This window comes from Fukomys damarensis, unplaced genomic scaffold (assembly GCF_012274545.1).
Source record: "Fukomys damarensis isolate Sample0158 unplaced genomic scaffold, DMR_v1.0_HiC HiC_scaffold_2, whole genome shotgun sequence".
Classification (NCBI taxonomy): domain Eukaryota; kingdom Metazoa; phylum Chordata; class Mammalia; order Rodentia; family Bathyergidae; genus Fukomys; species Fukomys damarensis.
In genome coordinates this window covers 18,628,160-18,642,572 of record NW_022900914.1, presented here as the reverse complement: position 1 = coordinate 18,642,572, position 14,413 = coordinate 18,628,160, and the positions used below count along the sequence as shown (strand labels likewise).

The 14,413-nt window shown below is 35.9% G+C and overlaps 2 protein-coding genes across 4 annotated transcripts in view; one reads left to right on the top strand and one right to left on the bottom strand.

The window, feature by feature from the left end:
- LOC117286144 (rho guanine nucleotide exchange factor 33-like) overlaps positions 1 to 14,413 on the bottom strand; it is a 103,818-nt gene that overhangs the window by 65,176 nt on the left and 24,229 nt on the right. Inside the window, exons 2-3 of one of the 2 annotated variants that reach the window (XM_033763664.1) lie at positions 13,636 to 13,727; positions 11,869 to 12,012 (exon numbers count right to left, since the gene is read on the bottom strand). In XM_033763664.1, coding sequence (XP_033619555.1) covers positions 11,966 to 12,012; positions 13,636 to 13,727 — 139 coding nt within the window. In that variant the 3' untranslated portion in view covers positions 11,869 to 11,965. Of the gene's footprint in view, positions 1 to 11,868; positions 12,013 to 13,635; positions 13,728 to 14,413 lie in introns of those variants that run through there. The other variant, XM_033763663.1, reaches the window with a different exon arrangement.
- Positions 1 to 14,413, top strand: part of Sos1 (SOS Ras/Rac guanine nucleotide exchange factor 1) — a 74,177-nt gene that overhangs the window by 51,449 nt on the left and 8,315 nt on the right. For both annotated transcript variants that reach the window (XM_033763661.1, XM_033763660.1), the window contains exons 17-19: positions 7,246 to 7,418; positions 7,620 to 7,736; positions 9,139 to 9,403. In XM_033763661.1, the coding sequence (XP_033619552.1) occupies positions 7,246 to 7,418; positions 7,620 to 7,736; positions 9,139 to 9,403 (555 nt within the window). The remainder of the gene's footprint in view (positions 1 to 7,245; positions 7,419 to 7,619; positions 7,737 to 9,138; positions 9,404 to 14,413) is intronic.

Here is a 14,413-nt window from a genome sequence, read left to right as displayed (position 1 = left end):
CTTGAACTCAGTGATCCTCCTGCCTCAGCCTCCTGAGTGCTGGGATTACAGGCGTGTGCCGCCACGCCCAGCTTTTTAAATTGAATTTTAATAACCCAAATATTCTACAGAAGAGGCATGACCAAACTCATTTATAATTAATTTCTAAAAAGACTTTCACATGGCTAAAAATCATACTGTATGTCATACAACTCATACCTTTAGCAGACACATAAAAAATCTCTTTGTCATTTTCTCCCTGCTTTTTAGCTCAGAAGGATGTACCTTTTTTTTTCAAGACTGAATCGCCCACATCTGAATCTGTTCCTTTCTCTAGATTCGTCTGTCTTCCTGCCATTTGCTCCCTGTATTTTGTGTCTTTAGTACTGTATCTTTCACAGTGGCTTCTCTGCCTCTGTGATCCTTCTTGGAACGCTCACAGAAACTGTGATCTCTTTTACTAAACCTCTTGTATTTAGTCTTCTTAGTATGTGGTAAATTTTCTCGTAGCCTTTTCTTCATTTATATTTACTCTATATAGTTTTGTTATACTGTATATAACATGTTATATTCTGATATTTTCTTCAATTAATATATTTTCCCATATTTTATTGGTTAGACTTCATAACCAATCACTTTTGTATTTACTTCTAATCTTTTTTCTATATAGATTGTATGTAATTGTAATTTTATGGCATTATATACAAAGTACATCTTATTGCCAGCCGTGGTGGCGCACGCCTGTAATCCCAGCACTTGGGAGGCTGAGGCAGGAGGATCGCTGTGAGTTCGAGACCAGCCTGGGCTCCATAGTGAGTTCCAGGTCAGTCTCAACTACATAGTGAGACCCTGTCTTTAAAAAAAAAAAAATCTTAGTTTTTATATTTTATTAATCTTCATAATAATCATTTATAATGAACACATAATATTCCAGTTAGTATGAAAATTTGTTTAACCTTTATCCCATAATTAGACACGTTTCCAACTTTTTTGGTTTTCCAAAATAATGCTATAATTAATATCTTTAATTTTCTATAGTTGAGAATAACATCTTGATAAATAACTAGAAGAGGAACTACGTAGTCGTTTTTAATTCTTGATACGTATTGCCAGATTGCTTTCTGAAAGCTTTATAGTCATGCTATCACCAGAAATGCATGATTAAAAACAAATGTCATCTCATTGTTTCCAACTTTAGGTACTTTTTCTTAATTTCTATTATTTTCACCGAAAAAAAAACTGATACCTGTTTATTGTAACAGTGTCTATTCTTTGCTTAGTATGACCAGTTTTTCATTCTTTCCTAATATTTGCATTCCCTTTTGTCTGTGACCTTTTTGATATATGCTGTAAATATTCTTATCAATATCCCTTTTGGTTTTTATTCATTGATATAGCTTAGTTTTGAACTCTGTGATCTATAGTTCCTATTATGATTTTCTGTTGTTTATAAGGTAAGGTTAGAAGCTTTAGAAAATTCATCTAACTTAGTAATTTTTTGATCCCCGGTACCAAAAAAAAAAAAAGACAAAAATATATATTGTCACTCACTGAATTCTTATACTGTGCCACATTTTTAATGATTGTCACCTTATCACTGATTCTCAATTGGAGACAACTTTTGCCCCTTAGGGAACTTTTAGCAATGTCTAGAGACATTTTTATTATCCTAATTGGAAAGGTGTCTGATAAATACCCTATAGTGCACCCTCCATAACAATGTATCTGGGTCCAAAGGCCAGTAATGCCAGTGCAGGAAAATCCACATTTGGTCATATATGACCAACTTCTTTTTTTTTGTACTGGGAACTGAACTTGGGCCCTTGCACTTGCAAGGCAGATGCCGGAACCACTGAGCTAAATCCCTAGCCCAATTTGATTCTTTAATGTTTCTTCAGTTTTTCTTTGCCAGTCTTGTCTGTTTAAACGAATTTTTATGATTTTGGGGTGGGGCAGAGAAAATTCCGCAAAATATGATTGGAACAGTGAATTTACTTGAAAAGAATACTTAATGATACTCAGCATTTTCCCTTATTTTTCTTGGGTACTTTAGTTGTGGATGGTATTTATTTACCCTTGATTCTAACAATTTCCTTGGGTTTTCTAAATATTTAATATGTCAACAATGATTCATTGTCTTCCTGCGATCTTATTTCTGAATTATGTCTTATAAAACTGGTCAGTAACCTGCCAAACAATGGTTTAAAGATGATAAAAATGAGCACTCTATTGTAAACCCCATTGATTAGATGCTTTTTGTATTATTAAGGAAGTGTTTTTCCTGCCAGACACAACGGCACATGCCTGTAATCCAACAGTTACTCAGGAGGCTGAGGCAACAAAATCTCAAGTTTGAGATCAGCCTGAGCAACTTAGGGAGACCTTGTCTCAAAATTAAAAATAAAAAGTGCCAGGGATGTAGTACTCAGTACCACAAAAAAAATAGGAATAGGCATCTTTCTTGGGATAGAGTTGTTTAATATCATTATTTTTTAAAAAACTAAAATTCACTTATATGTATAGAAATGTTTTACTTGTTCCTATTTCTAATATCTTTTACATTTCTATTTTTAATTCAATTTTCTTTTTTCTTCAGTGGTCTTTAATTCTCTAATTTTGTTTTTATATCATGTGATACTACTTTTTATTCATTTCTAGTTTTCCTGGGAGCTGCCCCTCCCCCTTCCCCCCGTTATTTTTTGTGAGACAGGGTCTTGCTATGAAGTTCAGGCTGACCTTGAACTCACTATGTAGCTCAGGCTGGCTTTGAACTCACAGCAATCCTCCTGCTTCAGCCTCCCAAGTGTTGGAGTTACAGGTGTGCACAACCACTCCAAGCCCCAAATTCTTGATAAAAATGTTGAGTTTCTTTATTTTCTCTTTCTGGTAAAAATTAAAGCTTATATTTTTACTTCTTGTTTGTTTGTTTGTTTTTTGGTACCGGGGATCGAACTCAGGACCTTGTGCTTGTGAGGCAGGTGGCAGAACCACTGAGCTAAGTCCCCGGCCCTATAGTTACTTTTAAATGTGGTGAGTAAGACACCACTTCATATAAGGGAGCTGGGACGTATTTGAGTGGATCTGATGTTTATTTTATCCATTCTATTAACATATTTCCTGAGTACTTACCAAGTACTGGGAACTATGTTCATGTACTTAGAAAAGTGGAAAATACATAGTTGCTGTGTTCATTTTAATTTACATTCATACCATTCATGATATCCTGCAGTCTCTGTTACACAGAAATCAAAGAAAACTCAGGGCCTAGTCACTGAACTCTGTTTGGTCCCTTTCTCTACCTCTTCACCCTGATTGGAAATACTATCTAAGGCTCAGTGGTAGAGTGCTTGCATAGCCTGCATAAGCCCCCAGTTTCAATCTCAAGCACCACACACACACACACACACACACAAAATAGTCTCTTAAGTCTGTAAACACAAAGATCTATGGATCTTCATTGTATAGTAAGTGAAAAAAAAAGTTTCAGACCTATATTTAGAGTCTCATTCCAAAATGTGTTTTGAGTTGAACTGTGTGATTTAGTGAGTGAATACAAAACTGCAGGTAGTTTGATATGTACACAGTCAGCTCACTTGCCAGACTTCCTGCTTCTTGTGCTGATTTTCCTGATTACCGAAGATCCAGTATTTTAAAATAGTTTATCTAAAATAATCCCTGTCAGTCTTTCTACTCTAGGAAGATTGTTATTATTCTCAAGTTAAAGGTTCTCAGTTGCTGAAATTAATCAGGTGTCTTTTATGTTTCTTTGTTTCTGACCTAAAGAAAGAGATTTTTGCTGCTTCTGAATTCTATTTTGCCTATATTTTAGTTCATAGAAACTCTTCTAAGATTCTTTCCTAATTTCTGAGTGCTCGTTTTCCCCTTAGAAGAGTTAGGAATAGGAGCTTATACTTTTATTTCCTGTGTCATCTTACCAAAATTCTTATTTTTTTTGCTGGCAGTAATACCATTTATGGGATGGGGGTAGGGTAATTTCCTTACAAAGCTCTGTGGGCAGAGTAACATTTCCTCGAAAGAAAAGGTTATAGGTACCTCAGCCAGGTGTCTCCTGTGTATACCAACATCCAAGCCTATAGCATTATCTTTGCTCTTTCTTGTTATATAGCTCTGATCTTGTGTCCTCCTGTTTTTGTAAAATTTGCTTATGTTTTCCTGCTACTTTAGAATTGTCGGTATATTTATTACTGACTGGTCTAAGTCTCAAAATGTTTTCTTGTTCTGAAATAATATTTCATTTAAAAATATTCATTTATTCAAAAATATTTGTTGAATGCCTCTACCTGCTAAGAATAGACAAACAAGTTACAGTCCCAGAGCTTCTAGTCTCTTGAAAGGACAAAAAAGAAGTGCAGTACTATATGTAAACATAACACTGTACTGTAGATATGAGTAAATCAAACTATGGATACAAAGTGCTATGGAATCTTAGAACCCTGGGAAACCACTTTTTCCTGAGGAGGCTGGGAAAGCCATCAGCAAAAAACAAAGAAACCTCATTCCTCTTCATTATATGTCATATGCTCTGCTTTCTCTTTCCCAGGAATAGCTCTGGAGTGAAGTATGTGAACAGTCTTTGTAGTCAGGTATGAAAATGATCTAGTGAAATACAGGAATTAGATGTTCTATTTGTATTTTTTTTAAAGATTAGGAAAAAAGCTGTACTACTTATGATATTCCGGTCTTTATATATGTATATGTAGGTTCTGCATTTTTAATTGTGTGTGTAAACATTTTTTACTGTGCTGTGTATGTCTACAAAGTCTGTATACCACTGCTGTGATCATTTGTTCTTCTAATTAGCCATCATTTAGTCATAAAATAATTTCTAAATTTTATCTTGAACTATCCTAAGATGCTACTTGTAAGCATTTTCACAACTTTGTTCAAGTGTACTTCTAACCTCTGTAATATCCTATGCCCTGTGTTCCTAGTGTTGGTCACAGACTGCTTCACCAGTTCAGCCACTCAAGCATAAAGCTGTCTTTTTTCCTACTGCCCTGCCCCTAGGCCAAACCAGCTAATTAGTTCTGGGGGTGGAGGGGGTCTTACCTTTCCAATATGTATCCCCTTCACTATCCCCAAAGACCCCAGGCCAGGCCCCATCAGCTCTCAAAGATTGTCAGCAACTTACTCACTGCTCTTCTGACTTTTAGGAAGCTAAAGTCATTCTAGAATGCAAAGATGGTTTTAACTGCCTCTTTATCTACTAAATAAAAATTAAGCTTTTTAACAAAAGACATTTCATGACTCAATCCAGGTGCTTCTGTCCACAAACTTCACAAGTGACTAATATGGAAAGATGTTCAACATGCACACTTATTAAAGGGACCTGTTTGTCAAACTAAATGTTGAGCTAAATGGATCATGCAGATTGTGTAGAGGAAGATGTAACTGGCTGAAAGTTCAAGAGCCTCTGCTTATTAGAACACACAGAAATTTTTCTTACAAATGTATCATGAAGAATGGTCTAGATGTTGAGAAACAGACAGCAGTGTCCATATTTCATTATTGCTGACTTGTCAATATTGATTTCAGTAATTTAATCTTTTCAAGGATGTGGCCCAAAATTCTAGTATCTAGAAGTATGCCTCTACCAGAGAAGCATTTAGAGACTGATCTAGCCCTTGCCTATGGCTGCCCTCATATCCTGCTACTCTTTCTCCATTTCACGCACTAAGCCTCTGTCTGTGGTCTAGCCATACAAAGCAGCATGCTGTCTCTCAAGTATCCCTTCCAAGCTTCATCACAAATCATTGTACATATTGCTGCTTTGCTCAGAATGCCCTTCTATCTTACTCTCTTCAGACTTCTGTTCACTTGTTGAGACTTACTCTAGGCATCACCACATCTATAATGCTGCTTCTAATCCCACCAGTCTATGGTAGGGTAAAGCACAACTCGCTTGCATCCTCATAGCATATTATGCATTGCTACTAATACACCACCTTCTTGTATAGCACTTAGTAAATTGTACTGTAGTGCCTACATTCAAATCTTTGGACTCCTTGAGATCAGGGACTGTGCTTGTTGTTGATCTTTGCATCTGTAATACTTAATGCAGTTCTTGTAGGAGTGAATGAACTCAGATTTCCACACTTCTATTTTTTCCTCAAAGCATTTTTTCCTGCTACTTGGGAAAGCAGACACAGAGAATAGGCAGCATATAATAATAGCATCACCAATTGCAACCATAGCTAATTAATGCTTACTTTTGCCAAGCCCTAATCTAAGCCTCTATAAAAATTCACTCATTTATTTTTCACAGCCAGCCTCCCATCTTCATTTTACAGATGAGATAACTGAGGCACAGAGATGCTGAACAGTTTGCATACGATCACACAAAGGATGGGAACTAAAGTGCTTCTGGTACCACAGGGCTGGATAAAGAATGCATGTGCCTGTTACCTTCCTCATCTAGTGCACAGCCCACAGTGATAGGGAAACAGAAGCTCATTTACCAGGTTGCTATTAAATCTACAAGTACTGAAGACCAGAATACAGTATACATAAATTATGTACAGTTCTGGATTTGATAGACTTGCAGATCTTTCCACATTTCCACAAGGAAGACTGTCCAAAAAGGACTACCTCTAAATTACAAATCCTAACAACCTCTCATTGGACCTCAAGAATTAAATAAAGAGAAAATATAATCCTCTGAGTTTAGCACTTTTCCCTTTTGCCAAAGCGGGGGGGCGGGCATTAGCAACAGAATTATTCTTAAAATTCCTTTAACAAAACTGTGAGTAGGGCTGGGGATTTAGCTTGGTGGTTCTGCCGCCTGCCTCGCAAGCACAAGAACCTGAGTTTGATGTCCAATACCAGAAAACAACAACTGTGACTTACATCAAGTAACAGTGATTTGGGAGGAGGACAGGGTATGGCAAATTGGTTATTATTCCTGATTAAACTTGGTCTTTCTTTAGATATTTATGAAGTTTATCTTTCATGGAAGAATTTGATACTTATAAAAATCTTTCTCTTGGGCCAGGGATTTAGCTCACTGGCACCACACCTGCCTCGCAATTGCAAGATCCTGAGTTTGATCCCTGGTACCAAAAAAACCCAAAAAACAAAAAAAATCTTTCTCTTAATATATACTAAACTTGTAATTTTTCATAGCATGGGGGAGTCTTGATTCTTTGGTTATAATGACTGAATACAGTGTTTTTGCCTACAATTAGTGAAAAAGAAAACCTTGCTTTTTCTTGCTAATCTTTAAAATAATTTCATTTTATCTTCTAGGAATTTATCTTACTAATATCTTGAAAACAGAAGAAGGCAATCCTGAGGTCCTAAAAAGACATGGGAAAGAGCTAATAAACTTTAGCAAAAGGAGAAAAGTAGCAGAAATAACAGGAGAGATCCAGCAGTACCAAAATCAGCCTTATTGTTTACGAGTAGAATCAGATATCAAAGTAAGTAGAATTATCTGAGAATATGTATTTCTAATTAAATTTATTACATCCTTGATATAAGCCACATTTGTTTTGTAAAAAAGGGGAATAAAACTTAAAATAAGTAATTCAAATTTTCTTAAAAGTTTTCATAAATTATTTTCATGAAGTTCAAACTTAAGATACTCACTATTAATAATTATTTCTTTGCATTTATTTTAGAAGTTCTTTGAAAACTTGAATCCAATGGGAAATAGCATGGAGAAAGAATTTACAGATTATCTTTTCAACAAATCCCTAGAAATAGAACCACGAAACCCTAAGCCTCTTCCAAGATTTGTAAGCATTCATATCTGCACCTTTATATACTTTTTGCACTTGTCCTGTACCTCTGATGTTGTCATCACTACTGTACATGTTATAGACTTAATTTTTATAAAGGCATTCACAGATGAAATGCCCATGTGATAATTAAAAGTAACCACAGTGTGCTTAATAAGTACACCTAGAAGCCGGGCATTGTGGCACACACCTGTAATCCCAGCACTTGGGAGGCTGAGGCAGGAGGATCCCTGTGAGTTTGAGACCAGCCTGGGCTACATAGTGAGTTCCTGGTCAGTCTCAACTACATAGTGAGACCCTGTTTCAAAAAACCAAAAAATAAATAAATAAATAAATAAAATATCCTTCTTGGTTCAAATTACATGAAAATTAATATTAACTTGAATGAATGCTTATATGATAAATTATGAAATTGAACAAATATGTAAGTTATTTTTGGTTTTAACAAAAAAGTTCAAGATTTATTCTAAAGACATAAAATTTAATGCATTTATACTAATTTACTTATGTTAACTTCAAGCTTTTTAAGGTAATGATTTATTAGAATTTTTAACCATGAATCATTACCAGTAATAGTCTTGGCTAAAGATACTTTCTTAAAACATTCATTCCACTGTTTTGTATTATTGGTCAGTGCCTGGCCAAACTTACTGTACAGTATCATGACCTCACTGATCTGAATATGTTCTCTCATTGATAAAAAACTGAAGAGGAAGTAAACATAAATGGCTTCTAAGTGATCAAGGTAAATCTCATGTCTCTGAATTAAAGCATATGCAATTTGCCTCACAGGCAAATTTTTTTCAAGCCTTAAAACAGTTTTTAATAAAATGAATTAAAAACAAATTAGAAATAAGTATCTAGTCTGGTCCAGTAAAGTACACTGATATCACTGAGAAATGATGCTCTGCAAGGAAAATACCATAAAATTAACATACATTTAGATGAAAACTTAGGCAGTTCGATGCGTTTGTGAAGAAGCTCAACAGTCCTAATGGCATCCATGTATTACAACACAGGTATTATAATTCATGATGATTACCTTGGCTTTTCCAACAGGTTGAATTTGTGCCATATAATCTGTTTTAAAAGCCAGGGAAATACACAATATATTTTAGAAAAAATTTTACCTAAAGATATTAAAATAACATACTATAATGTTTATGGGGTAAAACTTAGTTAATTTAAAGAAATTCATTTTCTAACAATGAGGCTTGCCAAAGCTTCAACAAAATGAAATAATAAGAGTTTAACTTGAACAGTCTGATTAGAATTGTTACTTCCTGATTGTTGATTTATGGTTTTCCTAGCTTTTTAGTTGCATTTTATCAGCACATAGAGAAAATCATTCCTTTCTACCATGGTGTTTAAAGTATTGTTTCTTTTGATATGTCTCCAGCCAAAAAAATATAGCTATCCCCTAAAATCTCCTGGTGTTCGTCCATCAAACCCAAGACCAGGTACCATGAGGCATCCCACACCTCTACAGCAGGAGCCAAGGAAAATTAGTTATAGTAGGATTCCTGAAAGTGAAACAGAAAGTACAGCATCTGCACCAAATTCTCCAAGAACACCGCTAACACCTCCTCCTGCTTCTGGTGCTTCCAGTACCACAGATGTTTGCAGCGTGTTTGATTCTGATCATTCAAGCCCTTTTCATTCAAGTAGGTGCTAAAATTTTAAGTGCTTTAAAGCAGTTGTTAGTATTATTCATGCTTGAGGTTAAAAAAAGTCTCAATGATCTTTTGTGTGTGTGAACTTATACACAAGTCAGATAGCATTTCAAAAGATATCATTATAAAAATAAATTCTGAACTCCAGCAACTTGCAGTTTTTAAAAAGTCTGCTGGAACGGCCCTCTTTAAATTTATATGTTACTGTAAGGACTGGTGGTAAAATTGGTAAGCTTCATTTGAGTGTTCAAATGCATTTCTCATATCAAGAGGAAACAAAGATCATTCTTAGAAATCTCCAAGGAATGTCAGTTTTGTGTTTCCAAAATTATTTTAATACTAGTCAAGATACGCCAACCCCTCCCCACCAAATTCTGCAACAGCTTCTAATTTTACAGTGTGTCACGTTCAAACTTCTACTTAACCCTTCCTTAGCCTGCCTGAGGTACCCTGATAATATACAGTGTATCCTGGTACACACTGCCTGTGTACCTTTTATTTACATCTAGGTCACAGTTAATAGTCTCATCTGTTTCATGTAAAAATTTAAAACTTTTGTAAGAACACATCACTTTTTACATTTATTATTAAATTAAAATTTGACCTATCTCCCTGTTGTGACTACTTCCACATGTTCTTTTTATTGGCTGTCTTAGCTCAGTGTGCTGGTTAAGTTCCAGCCTGGTATTTGACGACAGAATCCAATACTGGAAGCAACATAACATCATGGAGGCACTGGCCTTGGAGTTAGGAATCCTGGTTTAGCATCCCACCCTGCAATGCTCTCTATGCCTTCACGGAGCCAAACTAGATTTTTAAGGTTTTCTTCAGTTCAGAGACTCTAACTGAAAAATCTACTTTCAATAATTTTTTGGAGGTATATTGTTCTGAGATTTGGTCCATAATCCTATTGGTTTATTTCTATAGTATACATACATTTGCAGTTACCCAGCAGTCTTGTCTTACCTTTGTACTATTTAAAGTGTATTTGTCTTGGTCTGGAGATTTAGCTCAATGGCACTGTGCCTGCCTTGCAAGCACAAGGTCCTGAGTTCAATTCTGAGTACCACAAAAAAATAAAATATATTTGTCTTAATATATCTTAGCTTTATTTGATGACTAAGGATCATGGAGTTACGTTACATATATAATAAGCTGATTCAAATAAACACTAGATTTTTTTTTAAAGGCCCTTTTAGTCTCTTCAATTTAACAACCCTCTAAATTAAGAAAATAAGGCTGGGAATTTAGCTCAGTGGCACTATACCTGCCTGGCAAGCACAAGGTCCTGAGTTCGATCCCTACCCCCCCCACCAATGTAAATTAAAATAAAAGCAGCACCTTTTCAGTATACCTTCCCAAAAGTCATTATTGGTTGGATCTATTTAGCTGTTTGCAGGATTCTTTCCCTAGAGCAGGCAGCTAGCTGTAAGACCATATTACTGAACCCCAAATAAATGAATTACTGAATGCTATCAGTTGTGAATTCTGCTTCTTTTAGTTTAAATCACTAAAAATGGAAAAGGTAGAAAAACAGGAGATGAACACATTTTCTCTGCTAGTGTTAAATCTGTAACTGATTCATTAAACAGGGAAAAAGATGTTCCCAAACTCAGTGCTCTGAATCAGTGCTTTGTTTTATGCTGCAAACTGACAAGTGGAGAAAAACACTGTTCTAGGAGTTAGGCTTTGTAATCTTAGACTTGAGAGTTTTTCAGTTTCTTTTTCTTTTTCTTTTGTCTTTGGAGAAACTGAAAAGAAATGATTTTGAAGTCAAGTAATCCAGTCCAATACAAAACCATTCAAGTGCTCAATTAATTCCTTACTTAAAACCTAGCAGCAGCCTGTGTGTACTAACGACTACGGAACAGATCCTGTTGCTGTGGGGATTGTCAGAGCCTCCAACTTACTACCTACTGTGTTGCCACTAGACAGAATCCCCACTTCCTATCTATTTCAGTGGCTGGCAGGAAAGAGCTGCCTAGACTATAGTCTCGTGTCATCTATACACATTCCACTCGGTACAAAGCTGCAGAAAATCCCATTGCCTATGTTTCCAAAAGTCAAAAGGCAAAGTTTGACTAGACTTTTTTTTTAATCAGCAATAATCCTACTCTTTTTTTCTTTTGCCTCTTATAGTACTTTTCCCCCAAAATAATCCATCTTTAAGCCTATAATTCTTTCTTGCATGTCTTACCTCTTGCTAATAAGAAAAATAATTCTTCTCTGAGAATTTTTTTTTTTTTTTGGTACCGGGGGTTGAACTCAGGTCCTTGCGCTTGCAAGGCAGGCCACCGAACCGCTGAGCTAAATCCCTGGCCCTTCTCTGAGAAATTTTACAATTTTACTGATATGAAAAATAATGATGCCACTAGGAAAAATCACAGTTAAATGTCCAGTGAGTGATGAAGACACAATGCTATAGAAGTGTACAGAAAGGTGACCTCAGAATAGGCGAGAATGGCCATCGATAGCTTTGTGGTAAAGACAAGGAAGGGAAACAGCCACCTACTTGGTGCAACCACATGCTTCCCACAGTGAAAGCACTGCTGTTCACCTTGACCTGGCCTGGTCCACTTGTGAGGTGATTCTGACAATGGCTGAGAAAAGAAAAAAGACCACTGGTTTACTGCTTTATTTCTGCATGTAACAGGAGAAAATGAGGAAATGCCTTTTTTACCTTTCTGTTTGAAGATATCCTGGTGTTAAAAGGGAGCCTGGTCTCTGTTTATAGATGAGCTTTATCATATCCCTTAGTGAAGAAAGCCTTGCAAGCCAAAGATGTATTGCAGGCATTTCAAGCTGTAATGCTAGGCTCTTCAAGGAAGACTGTTGCAGGTGACAAGTTTGTAATCTCAGATATATTTATCTGAGTTTTATGAGTTTAAGATGTTATCTATCACTTACACAATTTTTTTCCTTCAGGAAAAGGCTTCTTTTCCAAAAATGACTCCTTTATAAACTGAGGAGTATCTTCTACTGTGGTTTCAACTTGACTGTAGTACAGTACCTTAGGGAGCTTCACTGTTATTAGCTACCTGGGCATGAGTATTGTTAAAAATTTTCCAGGGGAAACTGAGCATGGTGGCACATGACTATAACTGCAACACTCAGAAGGCTGAAACAGGAGGATCACCAAGAGTTTGAGGCCAGCCTGGAGTATAAAGCGAGTTCAAGACGACCCTGAATTACATAGTGAGACCCTCTCCTCGCTAACCTAACCTCCCGCAACACAAAAAAATTCCAGAGGCAACTAATGAGCAGTCAAGATTGAGAACCATAGGTCTGTTATCTGGGATTTACTTAACAGAGTAATAGCACAGTGTTTTTTAATGAATTGGATTTAACTCCTAAGTCATCATTAGTCAGTTTGTTTAGTTTCTATGATAAGAATTTCTGGCATATATATCACACACACACATTTTTCCCTGCAGTACCGGAACTCAAACTCAGGATCTTGCCAGCTTGCCAGGCAGATGCAGTGTCACTGAGCTACATCCCCAGGGTTTGTTTGTTTGTTTTAAGCCAGGGTCTCCCTATGTAGTCCAGGCTGGCCTCAAACTTTTGCAGCAGTCCTTCTGCCTCTCCCTCCCAAGCGCTGGGATTAGAGGTATGTGCCACCACACCCAGCATCTGGCATACAGATTTTTAAGAGAACATGTAAATTTTTTTTTCCAGCACTGGGTACTAAATACACAGTGTTCATGCTGAACAGCATCCCAGCCCTTTTATATTTTTTTGAGATAGGTCTAAATTAGTCGAGACAGGTCTGAATTACACAAATTGCTAAATTGCCCAGGCTGGGTTCAAACCTGTTGCTCCTCCTGCCTCAGCCTCCTGGAGTGCTGTAATTACGGGGATGCACTGTAACAACTGGCTTGAAAGAATATTTTATACCATTTTCCAGGCAGCAAGATCAAACAGTTAAAGAAATCAAAGAATTGCCCTAAATTTACCAAAACAATGAACCTAAACTTGTGTTGTATATCAAAGCCAAGTTTATGTCTATATTACACAAGTGTGTATGCATATGTATAATTATTCTTTCAAAAAGTCTGCAGTTTGTGGCAGTCATGAGCTTTGTGTTTTTATTTTGTCTATTTACTATACTAAATATACTTCCACGTTCTTGAGGCTTATCTCCAGACAGTACATTTATTTCCTGTTCAAGAAAAGTAAGAATTACGTAAGTAGGTAAACACTAGAGTTGGATACCCTCTTACCCCTGTTTTGTCGTAGGTGCCAAATTATGAAGAAAATCATTGACAGGGCAACAGCTTCATGTGATTTGAATACACAAATGTATTTTAATCTTCTGAAAAATAATAGAATAAACTGAATTACTACACTTAGTAATCATGGGCTTCAAATAAATATCAATACATATGGAAAGGAGATAATATAACAGATTATCTTAATATGGGACCACCTGGGAAATCAATATATCTTTGTAAGCAGTCAAAGAACAGAAGTCAAATTATGGAATGTAAAATTACCCTCCTCTGTCCAAATAACTGGAATAAACAATGTTCCAAATTATTTGAGTTACTGCATATTATGCAAAAAATATAAGAAAGGGAAATGCAAAATTTTCATAATCACCTGAGTCTAGTGTTATGGGAATTAATTAATCTCATGCATTATCCATTTCATGTGTTGGTGATCTGAGGCAGTGTAACATAAATAGTTCTACTGATTTAGAACCAAGTATAGGACATCTAGTGTTCCGTCTCAGTCCTACTTTAATGTTTTTGGGGCTTTGGCTTATGATTTTACTTTTTTTCCTAAAAGATTTTAGTACTGTTGAAGTCAGAAATACTAAATTTATCAGGGAGTTTCCTATATAAAATATGTCCAAGCATTTAATGCATAATGATTTTTTAAAATGTTTTTTTTTGAGTACAGAAGGAAAAAGCTATTTCATTTTCAAGCTTGTTTTCATGTCCAAAGCTGTAGCTATTTTGTAATGAGAATATATGCCCAAAAACATTCTTTCAGAGA